The sequence below is a fragment of the Mirounga angustirostris genome, unplaced genomic scaffold (genome assembly GCF_029215605.1).
Source record: "Mirounga angustirostris isolate CCGP_5_RB_7025 unplaced genomic scaffold, mMirAng1.0.hap1 SCAF_9, whole genome shotgun sequence".
Taxonomy (NCBI): Eukaryota; Metazoa; Chordata; class Mammalia; order Carnivora; family Phocidae; genus Mirounga; species Mirounga angustirostris.
This window is the reverse complement of record NW_026991717.1, coordinates 83,125,893-83,143,070: the sequence shown is the minus strand read 5'-3', so window position 1 is coordinate 83,143,070 and position 17,178 is coordinate 83,125,893. Positions and strand designations below refer to the sequence as shown.

The 17,178-nt window shown below is 42.1% G+C and overlaps 1 protein-coding gene across 2 annotated transcripts in view; it reads left to right on the top strand.

Moving 5' to 3' along the window:
* The first annotated feature begins 3,015 nt into the window (after window positions 1-3,015).
* Window positions 3,016-17,178, top strand: part of SNX6 (sorting nexin 6) — a 56,655-nt gene continuing 42,492 nt past the window's right edge. The window contains exons 1-2 of one of the 2 annotated variants that reach the window (XR_008508105.2): window positions 3,016-3,282; window positions 3,439-3,486. Coding sequence is in view for 1 of the 2 variants with exons in the window: in XM_045900694.3 (XP_045756650.3) it covers window positions 3,034-3,282; window positions 3,439-3,486 (297 nt within the window). In the remaining variant the exon portion in view is untranslated. The remainder of the gene's footprint in view (window positions 3,283-3,438; window positions 3,487-17,178) is intronic. The other variant, XM_045900694.3, reaches the window with a different exon arrangement.

Sequence of the window (17,178 nt, the reverse complement as noted above, 5' to 3'; positions counted from 1 at the left end):
GGGAGAAGCAGGCTCCTCGCTGAGCAGGGAGCCCGATGCGGGACTCGATCCCGGGACTCCAGGATCATGACCTGAGCTGAAGGCAGTTGCTTAACCAACTGAGCCACCCAGGTGCCCTCCTTATTTTTAGATTTTTTGTTGTGAGAGCATAAATTTCTATACTGCTCAGTTTATTCAAATTGATGTTTTCTGCTACATACAGGTAAACACATCCTGATTGACATAATTGGAAAAAACAGAGTTCAGCTATCTTCCTGTAGAGAATTTTGTTGTAACATAACTCCCAGGGAGGAGGGAAGAATTAGGACCCAAAGGTTGTCCAAAACAAAAAATGATCTAGAATTTGAGGAACTGAGGATTTGGTAAAAATACATTTTGGTGAAACCTTCTTTGATCAGAACATGATAAAAGGAATTAAACAGTTTTCTTCTAAATCTAACTAAATATCACCATTTCATATTTTTTAATTTTTTCTTCTAGAAAAAAAACTTGGCTTTTGTTTGATAAAAATGTTCAAAGCAAACACATTTTTTGATTTCAAAACTTAAAAGTGACTTATTTATTATTCTCTAAATGTTAACTTTTCTCTAAAATTTTCCAATACATTTGTTTCTGAAGCACACTATTGGGTATCTACTCCCAATTGTAGTATTTTATTTTCATGTAGCTAAATCTATGAAATAATCAGATTGTGATTCAACACAATTTGCTCATGAAATTTATACAGAAGTAGGCAATTTCTTAAAGGTACTAGGGAAGGGGCTTCTGGGTGGCACAGTCGGTTAAGCATCTGACTCTTGGTTTCAGCTCAGGTCATGATCTCAGGGTCCTCGGATCAAACCCCATGTCAGGCTCCATGCTTGGTGTGGAGCTTTCTTGGGATTTTCTCTTCCTCTGCCCCTCCCACTTATGTGTGTGTCTCTCTCTCTAAAATAAATAAATCTTAAAAAAAAAAAGTACTAGAGAAGTGGTTCAGTTTTAATATCTTCTTGATTTATCTTATAAGTAGCAGAAAAATCTGTTGTGTGAGCTTGTTTTAATTTCTTTTCCTTTGATATTCCTTAAATCTGAAACTGCCTTTTTAATAGTTGTTAGTATCCGTTACTGATAATTCCTTCTTATCATTTACAAAATATAGTTTGAGACCTTTACCCAGATAGACAGGCTCAGGTATTAATGAATAACTTTATTATTTCAAGGTTGGGTTCTCTATTCATGTGAGTTTTCAGCCATTGATTTTAACTGCAGTAATTACTAAATGCCTTTGTTGATAATTTTATTTGGCTACTCATATTTTAAAACTTGTTTTTAACTAGTGATTTCTAAGTTTTGACGTTTGATAATTTGAGTGTTTCTGTACAATGTTTCCGGACTTGGCTTAAATGTTGAAACCCTTGGTTAATGATCAGAGACATTTAGGTGGTCCTAGGTGGCACTTCTCAACCTTTGTCCATAGGACACACTTCCCCTCCTATCAGTTGTATGCAAATCCTGCTCATTAATTGTAGCTTCACTCCTCTCTCCATCTAGGAAGCAGAGCTCTACAGGCATTACTTTCAATCCAAAAACAAAATAGGAAATAATGGGAAATATTGGCACTTTTCATCAGCAACAAATTACCAGAACATTCCTCCTGACACTTCATCACACTACAGTGACACCGCATGATGCCTCATGACTCCCAGGGAAAAACACTACTCCAGTGGTTATTACAATGCACTGGAAAACAAGAAACAAAAGACAAAAAATAAAGCCACCCCCACCCACTTGGAGAATAACCCTTGTCTGGGCAGTAACTTAACGTCTCTATGCCTCAGTTCTCCCTACATACAAAATGAAAGCTACAAGAAATTCTCATGAAAAGATTAATAGTTTGACATTATTGTTTTGAGAGCTTCAATTCAACAAGATAAGACAGAGGGCCTGGCAAAATAGGGAGAGAATCTAGTGGGGAGGGCCTTAAATGCTAGGCCGAGGAGTTGGATCTTAATATAATAAAGATGTGTAAAGATTATCGTAGCAGCCTTATCATCGATGTCTGTCTTAGGAGGAAAACCGGCAGCAGGAGGTAGAATGGAGGAGAGAGAGATGGAAATAAGAAAAGTTAAGAGAGTATTGCAAAGGTCCAGACAGATACTGTGGAAGGGAGGAGAGGGAGGACTCCAATTTAAGAGATGAGACAGACAATCAATTACAGACGCAATAGAATTTGTTACTAAATGGTGTGATGAGTGAGGGAGAAGAAGGAGGATTTGAATAGGACTTTGAGGTTTCTGGTCTGAGAAATGTAAAGAGGCTGATGCCATGAAGTGACTGGAAGCACAAGGATGGCATGTGTGTTCGTGCGTTTGTGCGCGTGCGTAACAGGTGACATGGGGCAAAGGTTAAGGGATGATTTTGTCCCGTCTTTTGAATTGCCTGTGGACGCCCATGTGGTGCTGTCCAGCTGGACAGTTAGAGTAGGTCTGGAGGCGCTTGTTCATAAAAAGGAAAGGAATCCTCTTGTAACGCGAACCGGTCATTTTTTTTTTTAAAGGTTTTATGTATTTATTTGACAGAGACAGAGACAGCGAGAGCAGGAACACAAGCAGGGGGAGTGGGAGAGGGAGAAACAGGCTTCCCGCCGAGCCGGGAGCCCGATGCGGGACTCGATCCCAGGACCCCGGGATCATGACCTGAGCCGAAGGCAGTCGCTTAACCAACTGAGCCACCCAGGCGCCCGAACAGGTCATTTTTATAGTCCTCACCATTAGCGCCCTAAACCCTGAGGTTATTACCTCACCAACAGTAAAAGCTGGATTACAGCTCACCGTGCGAAGGCCCTTCGTTCCCACAATTTCTATGGGCAAAATATTAATTGTGTTTAATTATTGTGCGGCATAATACAAAGACTAGGCGATACATTGTGGCTTCTAGAGGGCGTTTGTTTGGCTTTTTCGCGGCAGCCCTCAGGGAAAGGAAACTGGACAGCTCCCCAGGTGGCATTCGGCCCCTTCCGGGTCAGGGCCGGCCAGCCGCGACCTGCCCGCAGCCATGTGGGTCTGGGCCTTCGGGCCCTTTCCGACCCGGGCGCTCCAACCTCGGGCGGAGGGCGCTGCCTGCCTGCTTCCTACGGCTTACGGCCCCCGGCCCCCCGCGCCAGGGCGGGGCGGGGCAGGCTGCTCCGAGACCCCGCCTCCTCCTGCCGCCACCAGCCCCGCCTCTCCCGCTGCTGCCGGCTCCCTCCGGCCCCGCGGTGCGGTGCGCGCCTGCGCTGGCCCTGGCCTCGGAGCAGCCATGATGGTGGGTGTTCTCAGCCGCGCCGAGCCCCGGGCGCGCGGTGGGGGCGGCGGGCGCGGGGCGGGAGCGGGGGCCGCGCCGGCCTACAACTAATGTCTCCCTTTGTGTCTCCCCAACTCCATCTTCTCCCCTGGTGCGCCGGGCCCGGCGACCCCGCAGGAAGGCCTGGACGACGGCCCCGACTTCCTCTCGGAGGAGGACCGCGGAGTAAGTTCTGCTTCTTTCTCGCTCCCGGGACCCTTCCGCCCCAGCCTTGGCCCCTGGGTGTGGTACCAGGAAGGGTCCCCTGTCGCGCGGCACCTTCTCCCCGGCGTCCTCCTTTCGGTTTCCTCGCTGCACCGCGCCCCGCCCTCTTGCAGCCGTTCCTCCCGCGGGGCCGCTCCGTTCTGATTTCCCGGGGACCCACGGCCGCTTTCCTGTCCCCCGCCCCGCCTCGGACCCTCCCTTGGACCTCCTCCCCCGCCCGGCTCGGGGCGCAGGTGGGAAGTGGAAGTGGAGGCCGGAGCTGGGTCCTTACCCTTCACCCCCCGACCCTTGGAGGGGCTATGAAAACACATTCTGCGACCTTTGTGGCGGCACCCTCAGTTTTCTCCCGTTGTGGACCTCAAACCCGCTGCCGCCCACTCTTCTAACCTTCTAAAACAGACATAGTACAAGCTTTTTCTAAATTGCCCCTTTGCAAGGAATTTTACAGTTGCCGAACCTTAACTCGTATCCAGTATCCTACCAGATTTTGCAAAGTGCTGGAAGCTCACGATACCTTCACGTTTCTTAATGTCCAAAAAATACATCTTTTGCGGAGTTCCCTTGGTGATGCTTTGAGGCCAGTTGCCTGCCACTTAAGAAAGGGCCTCCAGGCTCCGATTCCTCCCTCCCACTCTCCCCCCTCTCCCTCTGTTTGCCTTGGCCGAAGGGGGGTAATCTGTATAGTGCCTTGTACAAGTGAGCCCTTGAAAAATATTGATATGTGATGATTGCAGCTCAGCAAGGTTCCTTGGGTCCATCACATTTAACAGCCTGCACTTCAGTTTTCCATTTTACCTTTACTTATTCATGTTGGATAATATGAGAGACACATCAGTTAGTGCCAAATATTGTTGTGGGATATTAACTGTTTTTTAAATAAAAGATGAGGTAGTTAGTATTAACTGATGAGCTTTATAAAGTTTTCAAATGGTAAGAAGGATACAGAGGGGGCTGCATACTTTTATAAATTTCTCAGTTTACACAAAAGCATCATTTAGAATTTCTAGTTAGTGTGAAAGCATACAGGATTTCTGGTTATTTCTAAAAAGTTTAGTTTCTAATGAGTTTTTAAAAACTGTGTAGGTGTGTATCTGTATCTTCTGGGGTAAGACCGTAGTAGCGTTAGATGGCCACTTAAAAATTACATTTTGGGGGGCGCCTGGGTGGCTCAGTCGGTTGGGCATCTGCCTTCGGCTTGGGTCATGATTGCAGCATCCTGGGATCGAGCCCCGCGTTGGGCTCCCTGCTCAGCTGGGAGCCTGCTTCTCCCTCTGCCTCCCCTGCTTGTGATCGCACTCTCTCTCTCTCTCAAATAAATAAAATCTTAAAAAAAAAAAATTACGTTTGGATTTTAAAATAGGGAAGCCAGTAGAGTTGTGTAATGAAAGGAGAGGAATTGATAATAGTATAATTAAACTGATTTTTCTAAATATAAAGCAGTTGGCACTCTTTATTTAGATAACTTTGTCTCTAATTTTTGTGGTCTACCAGAAAAAGCAAACAGGATTTGCAAACAGGATTTGCCCTCCTGTAAAATCTGAATAATGTTCAGTAAAAGTATTAATTTTTTGAGTATTTATTTTGATATGAAAAGCAGAGTATTTTCTGGTTAATATTTGCATTCATTGCTTTATGCCTTTGGTAAGATTTGTTTATGAAACTCAAAGCACTTATGTAATGTGTCCAAAAACTTTTTTCATGTATTACAAAATTAAAGGGAAAGGGAGACAAAGAGCATGCCTGACCAGGAGAAAATGGAAAAAACATTACCATGAATTTTTTTTACAAAGCATTTAGACTGTCATAGTGAATATGTATATATGTCCAGTTCTTCCTTACTTTTTGTCCTGTGGAACTGGGTGAATTATAGTAATAATTATAGGTGGGCACTGTGTTAAGTACTGTATAAGCATTGTTTCATTATATTCTCTCATTATCCTTGTGAAACTTTTAGTATTCACCTTTTACAGGTTAGAAATCTGAACCTTGGAGGACGCCCGGATGGCTCAGTCATTAAGCATCTGCCTTCGGCTCAGGTCATGATCCCAGGGTCCTGGGATCGAGCCCCGCATCGGGCTCCCTGCTCGGTGGGAAGCCTGCTTCTCCCTCTCCCACTCCCCCTGCTTGTGTTCCTGCTCTCGCTATTTCTCTCTGTCAAATAAATAAATAAAATCTTTAAAAAAAAAAAATCTGTACCTTGGAGAAACTGAGTAAGCGGTGTAAGGTCATACAACCAATGAGTGGGAGAAGTGGACTTTTTTTTTAAGATTTTTTTATTTATTTGAAAGAAAGAGACAGAGGTAGCGAGAGAGAGCACAGGCAGGGAGAAGAGGAAGAAGCAGGCTCCCCGCTGAGCAGGGAGCCCCATGTGGGGCTGGATCCCAGGACCCTGGGATCATGACCTGAGCTGAAGACAGATGCTATACCGACTGAGCCACCCAGACGCCCCTGAGAAGTGGACTTTAAACTAAACCATGGTTCTGATATCAGAGCCAGTACCCATATTTCTCAAAGTGGCCCTGAAACATTTGCTTCAGAATCACCTGTGGTGTTTGGAAAACAAAAGTTTCTGGGTCATGCCCTAGGAAATCAGATTCTCCTGAAGTAGGGAGAAGGACTGATAACTACTTTTTTTAATACTTTTTTTCTTCTTCTTTTTTTAAATCCAGTGTAATTGCCCTACACTACTATTTCAGCAAGCACCCAAGAAGATTCTGTTGTGCACTGAAGTTTGATTACAGCTGCACAGTTACCCTGCTGTCCATCATTTCAGGAACAGAAATATCTGGCCTGTTTAAATTTCCTTATATTGTGTTTGTTCTGAAATAGACTGCCATAATTAGAACTTTTAGACATTGTACTTTTAGTTTAGGTTATCTTGTTCAGCCTTTTTCTTTCTTTTTTTTTTTAAAGATTTTATTTATTTATTTGAGAGAGAGAATGAGATAGAGAGAGAGCATGAGACGGGGGAGGGTCAGAGGGAGAAGCAGACTCCCTGCTGAGCAGGGAGCCCGATGCGGGACTCGATCCTGGGAACTCCAGGATCATGACCTGAGCTGAAGGCAGTCGCTTAACCAACTGAGCCACCCAGGTGCCCCTTGTTCAGCCTTTTTCTTGAGAGAGAAAAAGCAGGAAGTGCATGTATCAATAGGAATTTTTATATAAATCACAGATTCAAAAATAATTGTAAGCATTTCATACAGAGCAGCAAGTAAGCAAAATTAAAGTCTATATTTTTAAATACATTCTTAAGCAGCCTTAAATTTTCATCATGATTTTTGGAACAGAAGAGAATCTTATAGCCTTAAAAAAATATTGTTTTGTGAAAAACTTAAAAAGCAGGCTTTAAGAAATACACAATATTGAAAATTACTGGCTACTCTTCAGCCATACCTCTACATAATAGGCTTTTTTTTCCCCAAAATGAAGGACAGTAACATATTATTTAGTAAACAAATGCGCCCTTTGAACTGGACACATTTTGCTCTGATGTGCTTGTTAAATAAGAGCCGTGGGTGCCAGTGTGTTGGCATAATTCTCTTAGCATTTGATTTTAATTATAAATAATATGTTTATTGTTTTCAAAATTACTTCAGGTGGAGTAACTACACCTCTCCTGGACTCCTAACCTTGCTCCTCCCTCTCTGTTCCTTATCTTTGTCATGTTATCATTTTCCAGTCATGCAAGCAAGAAACCTCTGAATTGTCCTTCATCTCCATATCAGAATAGTCACTGAGGCCAGTTAATTTTTTTTTTAAAGGTTTTATTTATTTGTCAGAGAGAAAGAGCACAAGCAGAGGGAGTGGAAGGCAGAGAGAGAAGCAGGCTCCCCACCGAGCAAAGAGCCTAATGAGGGACTTAATCCCAGGACCTTGGGATCATGAACTGAGCAGGGGGCAGACACTTACCCGACCCAGACGTCCCTGAGGCCAGTTAATTTCATCTCAAAAATGTTGCTTATCCTATCTCTATTTGTCTGGCCCCACTTGTCCTTGCTATTTCTTGCCTGGATTGTAGCAATGCCGTCATTGGTCCGTGTCTCCTTTCTGTCTGCCTTCCAATCCAGGCTTCACATTATTTAAAGTTACCTAACTTTAAATGACTAAATCATATAACGACACTAGTCAAAAGTATTTTCTTGGACCCAGTTCGTCTTGCAGTAAGGTTCAAACTCCTTGGGCTAGCGTTAAACACCGTTCATGACACTTTCAGGCTGGCTTCATTTCTCAGTATATCTTTCCTGCTAGACACATTCTGGTCTGCTTGTCATTGCCCAGGCACTTTAATGTCTGTTTTATGCATGCTTATTAATGTGGTAGAGTGCTTTTTTTCCTCACCTTTTTTTTTTCCACTTGAAATTTGATTTATTTTTGAAGACTTGGCCAGATGTTTGCATTTTCCTTTGTACCTACACAGCATTTAGTTTGAGCATATTCCAAATTTATTGATAGTTATTTTAGATAAAAATGTGACATTGATTATGTTGGCAGAGGATGAGAAGATGAATGTTGGCAAAGGAAAAATGGAAAGTTCCTGCCCTAAAACCATCACAGTATGGTGACAGATAAAGTGCCATGGGAGTACAAAGGAGGGAGTGTTTGCCTTTGGGAGAAGGTGAAGTAGTGAAGACAATGATAGCTACATACCTATGTAGCATTTACTGTGGGCCAGGTACTTTCCATATATTAACTCAATTCTCAAATCCCTGTTAAGTAGCTGCTACTATTCTAGTTTGGAAAGGAGAACTGAGGTTCAGAGAAATTAAATAAATTGCCCAAGGTTATAACAGCTAGTATGAGCTGGTTTCAGACTCAGGCAGTCTAGCTCTAGGTCTGGCACTCTTAACCACTGTGCTATCACCTAAATGAGCTAAGCCTTAAATATTGACCAGGAATTTTGTAGCCTCTCAGGGAAGGGGAAGGCTTGCCAGCAGAGTGGAGAGCCTGGGTAGGTAATTTGGTTTCACCTGGAGCACTTGTTCTCACAGGAAGCAGGGGTAGATAATGGATAGTACACATGAGTGTAAAGTGCATAATAATTAAGATTCTAGGCAGTGGGAAGTCCTTGGGGATTTTAAGCTGGGAAAGCCCTATGCCCAGATGAAAATAGCATTGTAGATTACTCTGATGTGGAGGATGGGTTGATTCTTCCTTTCACAAAGCAGAGAAGCCAGTTAACGGGCTGTTGTAACAGTCTGGATGAAAAATGATGAAGGTATAACTAAAGCAGTGGAAGAGAGGATGAAAGAAGGGACATAGCAAAGAGCTGTTGAGGAGATAGAATTGACAGGGCATAGTGACTGTGTAAGTACATGGGCTGGGGAGAGGAGAAGGAGAAAATGAGGAATGCAGGCGAGAAGAACAGAGTTAGGTAGATCATATGTTTGGTTTCATATATGTTGGATTTGAAGTGCCTGTAAGGTGTCTAATCCCTTTCCTGCCAAAGATCTGTAAGGGTGAGGATTGTGCCTTTTCACTGCTCTGTCCCTAGCTCCTAGGACAGTGATTTGCACATTGAAGGCACTCAGTTGCTTAATAAGTGACTACATCTGGGGGCGCCTGGGTGGCTCAGTTGGTTAAGTGACTGCCTTCAGCTCAGGTCATGATCCTGGAGTCCCGGGATCGAGTCCCGCATCGGGCTCCTTGCTCAGCGGGGAGTCTGCTTCTCCCTCTAACCCTCCTCCCTCTCATGCTCTCTGTCTCTCATTCTCTCTCTCTCTCAAATAAATAAATAAAAAATCTTTAAAAAAAATAAATAAGTGACTACATCTGGGCGGATATGTCTAGTTGGTACTGTGAAAGTATGATTGGGAATTTAAAATAAGAGGTCTGAGTTGATGATAAATATTTAGGAGTTATAGTCGAGAATGGCTGAGATTGCCCAGGCTAGATAGCACTTGTGGAAACCAACATTTAAGGGTTATAGGGAAGAAATAGATCGATCGATCGACAGGGCTGAGAGAGGTAGGAGGGATATGAGAGAAGTCTCCAGAAGTTGAGAGAGTTTAAAGGAATTAGAATGATCATCAAGGCAAAATACTGCAGAGAGGTCAAGAACACTAAAAAATTACTGGATTTGGGGCGCCTGGGTGGCTCAGATGATTGGGCGTCTGCCTTCGGCTAGGTCGTGGTCCCGGTGTCCTGGGATCGGGTCCCGCGTCGGGTTCCCTGCTGGGCGGGGAGCCTGCTTCTCCCTCTGCCTCTGCCTCTCTCTCTCTCTCTCTCTCTGACTTTCATGAATAAATAAATAAAACATTAAAAAAAATAAAAATAAAAAATTACTGGATTTGGAAATTAGGTATTCGGTGTGTACAGAGTTTGTGAGACCGAGTCTAACCTTGACTAGAAGAGCAGTGTCTGAAAGGGTTGTGAAGCAGACAGCACAATTAAATGCTCAGGTGGACAGATGGACACTGCTTGTGAAAAAGTGGAAAGGATGATGAGGTTAGATTTATTTGTAGGAGAGTTTATTGATAGGTCTGAGGGAAAAACAGCTGCTAGTGTTTGTTTCTTTGGGATGTGGGAAACCAGGTCACTTGTTGCGAGTGGGGATGGAAATGTAGAGGGTTGAGGTAGTAAAAGTTTGGAGTAGTAGCTGAAGGGAATTGGAAGGAGAGCTGAGCAGATCTACTCAGGTGTGTTGAGTGGTTTTAAGAGCTGAATGCAATTTGAAGACCATTAATTTGTAGTAGACCAATATAAACAGTTGTGACTTTTCTCTAGCCACACCGGCACCTCAGAAAGCAAAGATGATTGTTGAATTGAGTGTGGGAATTTGCAAGCCAAGTATGGCAAAAAGAGCTATGAGAGTTGACGGGACCAGTAAGAAAGATATTGGAGTGACATGTCATGCAGTGGAGTGGAAGAGGAGGGAAGCAGAGAGGGTAACAGACTGCAGACATACGGAAAGGTCACAGAACAGGAGATATTGATAAGGTTAAATTGTACACAGAGTACAGTTGGTGAGGAAAAAGAGAATGGGAAGTACTTAATTTTGTGTTTTATTACATAAGGTTGATTGTCTCCCTCACTACCGATTTCTTGAAGGCAAGGCTTTTTATTCACCCAAGACAGTTGTTTGAAATCTATTAAAATAAGATGAAAAATTGATTATTTGGTTAAAAGTACTAGGGAAGGGGTTCCTAGGTGGCACAGTTGGTTAAGTGCCTGGCTCTTGATTTTGGTTCTGGTCATGATCTCAGGGTCATGAGATCCAGCCCCCATTGGGCTCCGCACTCAGGAGTCTGCTGGAGATTTTCACCCTCTCCCTCTGTCCCACCCCCCACTCATGCTTTCTCCCTCTCTCAGATAAGTGGATAAATCTTTTTTTTTTTTAAGTTTATTAAAGGGATGCCTGGGTGATTCAGTCAGTTAAGCGGCTGCCTTCGGCTCAGGTCATGATCCCAGGGTCCTGGGATTGAGTCTCACATCGGGCTGCTTGCTCGGTGGGGAGCCTGCTTCTCCCTCTGCCAGCCACTCCCACTGCTTGTGCTCTCTCTCTCTCTCTCTGACAAATAGATAGATATCTTTTTAAAAAGTTTATTAAATAAATGCACATTCGCATATTGTCTAAAGAGTAAAGTGTTATATTTGTACTACCAGTAATATTAACTTTGACTTGGAGGGAATGCAGAAGTGGACTCCGTTAGTACTACCCTAGTAATATTTAATTGTGTCTGATACGGTATGTGAGAGGAAATCTGGTTGCAGATGCCAGTTAGGACTTTCTCTAGCCACACGCAGCAGCTCAAAGTGTAAAAGCAGAGTTGATGGTTGGATTAATACCAATTACGAGAATTTGTAAGCTGGGTATGGCAAAAGAGCAGTGGGAGTTGTGAGACCAGCAAGAAAGGCATTGGATAGGGCTCCTGGAGAGCTCAAGTCAGTTAAGCGCCTAACTCTTGATTTCAGATCAGGTCATGATCTCCGAGTCCTGAGATCCAGCCCCGCCTTGGGCTCTGCACTCAGTGGGGAGTCTGCTTCTCTCCCTTTCCCTTTCTCTCTGCCCGCTTCTGTGCACGTGCTTGTGCTCTCTCTAAAGTAAATAAATACATCTTAAAAAAAAAAAAAAGGCGTTGGAGTGACATATCATGTGACCCTAGTAATGTTTTGTTGTTTCTGGTGTAGTATATGAGAGGAAATCTGGTTGCAAATGCCAGTTTCCAGAAAAAATATATATAATCAACCACGGATTTGACTGCTCAGTATCAGACCTACAATAATAATAAAAATGATATATTACAGGACTTCCAAAATCATATCTGGGCTAGGAGTTAAACATTTAAAATTTGGCCTGAATTAGTGAGCCTAATGGAATTTACTTCTGTCTGTCTCAGAGGTTTTCCATTGACTGTACTGTAATTACAGTTTCTCAGCCCAGTTATTTTTTTTTTTTTTTTTTTTTTTTAGATTTTATTTATTTATTTGAGAGAGAGAATGAGAGACAGAGAGCATGAGAGGGAGGAGGGTCAGAGGGCGAAGCAGACTCCCTGCCGAGCAGGGAGCCCGATGCAGGACTCGATCCCAGGACTCCAGGATCATGACCTGAGCCGAAGGCAGTCGCTTAACCAACTGAGCCACCCAGGCGTCCCTCTCAGCCCAGTTATGATTACCACCTTTCTTTCTACGCTTCTCTCCTTTCCATTCAACATGTTATTTATTGAAGTCCGCCACTGGGAATATAGCAATGAACAAAACAGAAATCTATGTCCTCAAAAAACTGACATTCTAGTTAGGGAGGACTATTAAAAAAAATATAGTAGATGGTAAATAAGTGATATGAAAAAAATGAGGGGGAGGGATAAGGATTGTTTGGGAGTGGAGAGAAGTTGAGCTATAGTAGTCTTAGGGTTGCCAGGAAAGGCCTTCCTGAGAAGGTGACGTTTTGGTAAATACTTGAAGGAAATGAAGGAGTGAGTCATGCAGATAGATATCTGGGGGCAGAATATTCCAGGTAGGGGGAAGAGTAAGTGCAAAGACTCCTGAGGTGGCAGCATGCCCCAGCGTTTAAGGAACAACAAGGAGGCCATCTGCATGTTTACAGTGAGCCAGAGGAATAGTAGATTAGCCTGAGAGATGATGTCAGATACAGATTTTGTAGGGCCTGGGAGACCCCTGGTAGGACTTTGGCTTTTCTCTAAGCGGGGACCCCTTGGGTTTTGAGCAGAGGAATGATTTTTAGTTTAATGGGATCTTCTGGTAGCTCTGTAAGGAGTAGATTGAAGAGGGTAAAGGGTAGAAACAAGACACCAGTTGGGAGGCTATTGCAGTAGAGTCATTTTCCTTTTCTTCCTCCATCCATCCACTTATCTCTGTACATTCGCTTTTCTGGCAAAAGATGAACAACTAATTTTTTAGGAATGTTCTAGGGTAGATACATTATAGTAAATGAGTCAGTATAGTAAATTAGTAGTGAATGTCTTCTTTACTAAGTAATTATATGTGGAAAATTAATCAGCAATAAGGCAGCGTCTTTAAATTATCTTTTTTTTTTTTTTTTTTTTAGATTTTATTTACTTGAGAGAGACAGAGAGCACAAGGGGAGGGGAGTGCAGAGGGACAAGCAGACTCCCCACTCAGCGGCTCACACTCAATCCCAGGACCCTGGGATCATGACCTGAGCTTAAAGTCAGACACTGAACCAACTGAGCCACCTAGGCACCCCTAAATTATCTTTCTAATGTTATGTATTTATGTTGCTTAATCCATTTTCCCTGCCAAGTCTTTCTCTTGACCTTGACACAAATGTTTAACCTAGTCAGTCTCTGACAAAAGAATACAAAGTTTATCAGCCCAGATAAGGATTAAACCAGTGAATGTCATCTAATGAGAATTTCTTCACTCCGACCTCACTAGTTTCAATTAAATGTTGATGAATCACAAGTTGTTTGCTTTCATTTTCCCTTAATAAAAACTCTCTAACATTATTAACTTTAAAGAAAGAAGAAAATATGCCTGAAAAATCTTGTGTACATTTTATGTAATTAACATTAAATTTACAATATGATACTTTATCAAATCGAAGGCAAAATTGTTTGGAAGGTATACTTTCTTTTATGTACCACCAAGAAAGAAAAAACATTTTCAGTTAAACTGAAATTTGTCATCAGTTGCAAGGCATTCCTATTTCAAATGTTAAAATATGCAAAATATGCATCTAGAATTGATGAAATAGAGCAGATTAGCTTTCAGTGGAAATTTTATATTTGTGTGGGGGATGATTTCATTTTATTGGCTGGCTTTTCCATTATACATCTTAGTTATTAGAAACAGGACTTAAAAAAAAAACCCTAATGTGTGTGAAGCAAATCTTACTGCCAAACAAAATAATTTCTTTATGTCTCCTTTTCTATGTAAACTCAGGAAATGGAAAAAAAAAAAATTGAGGTGTGAGGTGTATACCAGAACTGACTGTAGAAAGATGCAATATCGGGATGAACACTTCAGCTGATATTTTGAATTTACTATGAAATATAAAGGAGTCACAATCTTACCACCAGCATTTTGCTGTGACCATATTTATGATTCATGCACTTTTCCTAAGATCAATTCTAGAACAGTTTCTAAAAGAATGAAGAAGACAAATGATAGATTGGATTGTGGCCATTAAGGCAATATGTGAATGGCTACAAGCTTTAATAAGGCATACAAGAGAGAATTTACAGAAGAGGTGGAAAATAAAGAAGTAGAAATGTGAAAGTAAAGGAGGAACTCCTGCAGATGATTGTGGTTATGATCACAGGGATGTAATCTGTGTATTTTTCAAAAGTCTTCAAACTATATACTTAAAATCTGCATTTCATTGTACGTAAGGTGTACCTAAAAAGAATCCAAAAACAAAAGCAGTAAATATATAAGAATGTTTGTTATTAATAAAAGTTACAATTTTAGGGGCGCCTGGGTGGCTCAGTCACTAAGCGTCTGCCTTCGGCTCAGGTCATGATCCCAGGGTCCTGGGATCGAGCCCCACATCGGGCTCCCTGCTCGGCGGGAAGCCTGCTTCTCCCTCTCCCACTCCCCCTGCTTGTGTTCCCTCTCTCGCTGTGTCTCTCTCTGTCAAATAAATAAAATATTTTTAAAAAATAAAAAAATATTAACAATTGAGATGAAGTTTTGACAGAATATAAAGACAAAGCAACCCTGAAAATCTAGGCTAGGGTTCCCAAACACAGTTTTTAAGGCTTTTTCCCTGAAGATTTTTAAAATTTTTATTTTATTTGAATTCAATTAACATACAGTATATCATTAGTTTCAGAGGTAGAGTTCAGTTATTCATCAGTTGCGTATAGCACCCAGTGCTCATTACATCATTATATCACTTGCCCTCCTTAATGTCCATTACCCATTTACTCCATCCCCCCACCCACCTCCCCTCTAGCAACCCTCAGTTTGTTTTCTATAGTTAAGAGTCTCTGAAGATTGTTATAAGTCTGTGGTAGGGCCTGGGGTTCTGTATTTTTAACAAGCACCCAGGGGGTGCCTGGATGGCTCAGTTGGTTCAAGTGTCTGCCTTCAGTTCAGGTCATGATCTCAGGGTCCTGGGATCGAGCCCCAAGTCTGGCTCCTTGCTCAGCAGGGAGCCTGTTTCTCCCTCTGCCTGCCACTCCCCCTGCTTGTGCTCACTCTCTCTGACAAATAATTAAATAAAATCTTAAAAAAAAAAAAAAAGGTTTATTAGAGTGCATGCACGTGTGCGAGCAGGAGAAGGGGCAGAGGGAGAGGGGGAGAGAGAATCCTCTATACAGAGCGAGTAGTGGGGCTTGATCTCACCTCCCTGAGATCATGACCTGAACTGAAATCAAGAGTCAGATGATTACCAACTGCCCTACCCAGGCGTCCCCATATATGCATTTTTAAATATATGACAGATCGGAGAGTATAAACAATTTTGCTTCCAGCATTTTTTCCATTTACATTGTAATTAAAATTTGAAATGCTAATGACAGGACGCCAGGGTGGCTCAGTTGGTTAAGCATCTACCTTTGGCTGGGGTCATGATCCCAGGGTCCTGGGATCAAGTCCTGCGTTGAGCTCCTTGCTGGGCGGGGAGCCTGCTTCTCCCTCTGCCTGCAACTCCCCCTGTTCATGCTCGCTCACGCACCCACTCTCTCTGACAAATAAATAAATCTTTAAAAAAAAAATGAAATGCTAATGACTATGTGAGATTCCCAAAATAAGTCCTGGGTTTTACAACTACAGTATTTGAAGTAAGCTAGGTAGATAATTAGGCTTTAACTATTTCATATCTTTGCAGCTGGCTAAGACTTTATTTTCATCTTATAGTGTATTTGATTTTTTTAATAAGTCTCCAAATTAGTCAAACATTTTAGAATGTATATTTGTTTAAAGGGAAGAAAAATTGATGAAATTTAAGAATTATAAATAGAATTAATGGTAAGCATTATAAAGTAGAGGGGCATCTGGCTGGCTCAGTCGGTGGAGCATGTGACTCAATCTCAGGGTTGTGAGTTTGAGCCCCACATTAGGTGTAGAGTTTATTTTAAAATAAAAAAAAATTATAAGTAGGGCGCCTGGGTGGCTCAGTTGGTTAAGCGACTGCCTTCGGCTCAGGTCATGATCCTGGAGTCCCTGGATGGAGTCCCGCATCGGGCTCCCTGCTCGGCAGGGAGTCTGCTTCTCCCTCTGACCCTCCCCCCTCTCATGTGCTTGCTCTCTCTCATTCTCTCTCTCTCAAATAAATAAATAAAATCTTAAAAAAAAAATTATAAGTAGAGAAGTCTTCTCATAGACAAGTAAATGAAAGCACTAAATAGAGAACATATTCAATTCTTGGAACATAGTAAAGCTTGTAGAGTAAAATGTGAGATTTAATTCATATCACAGGTGGTAGTTGAGTATTTACTATATGTTACCATTTTTCTTAGCATTTTACATATGTTATATGTAATATATTTAACTATGTAAATAATATATATAACTATATATTATAATATATAAACTATAATAGTTTCATTGTTTATTCCTGAATTAAGCAATAGAGTTAAAATTATTAGCCAATATTCTTTTCATTATTTTGCTTGTTGTAAAAGGTAGATACTTTCCTGGGCACCTGGATGGCTCAGTCAGTTAAGCGTCTGCCTTTGGCTCAGGTCATAATCCCAGAGTCCCCGGTTTGAGCCCTACATCAGGCTCCCTGCTCAGCAGGGAGTCTGCTTCCCCCCCCGCCCCTCACCCCACTCTCATGCTCTCTGTCTCACAAATAAATAAAATCTTAAAAGAAGAAGAAAAGGTAGATACTTCCCTTAATTTTAGAGCACTTGAACTTTAATGGACTATAGTTTATGTATTTTTTTCAAACAAAAGGTCTCACATATTTATTACTGAACCAACCAACTGGTGCAGAAGCATAGTAACAGAGAAGAATCATTTCCCTAATAAAACATGTCTATTGCTCAGGTTGTAGTGATGTTACAGAGTGATAGGATATGAGTATGTGACCATGCAGCATAAATATGTGTGCCATCCATGTGCTGTTCCTAATAGACCAGCTTGGTTCTTTTCCAGTGCCTCTTGAAGCTGTACCTAATTTTGATACCGGTTTTCATCTGAATCCACTAGGGAATGGGACAACTATGCTTTTGTTTCTTGGCCAGAAATTGCTTGATGGGTCTTGTGAGAAGATCCAAATCAGAG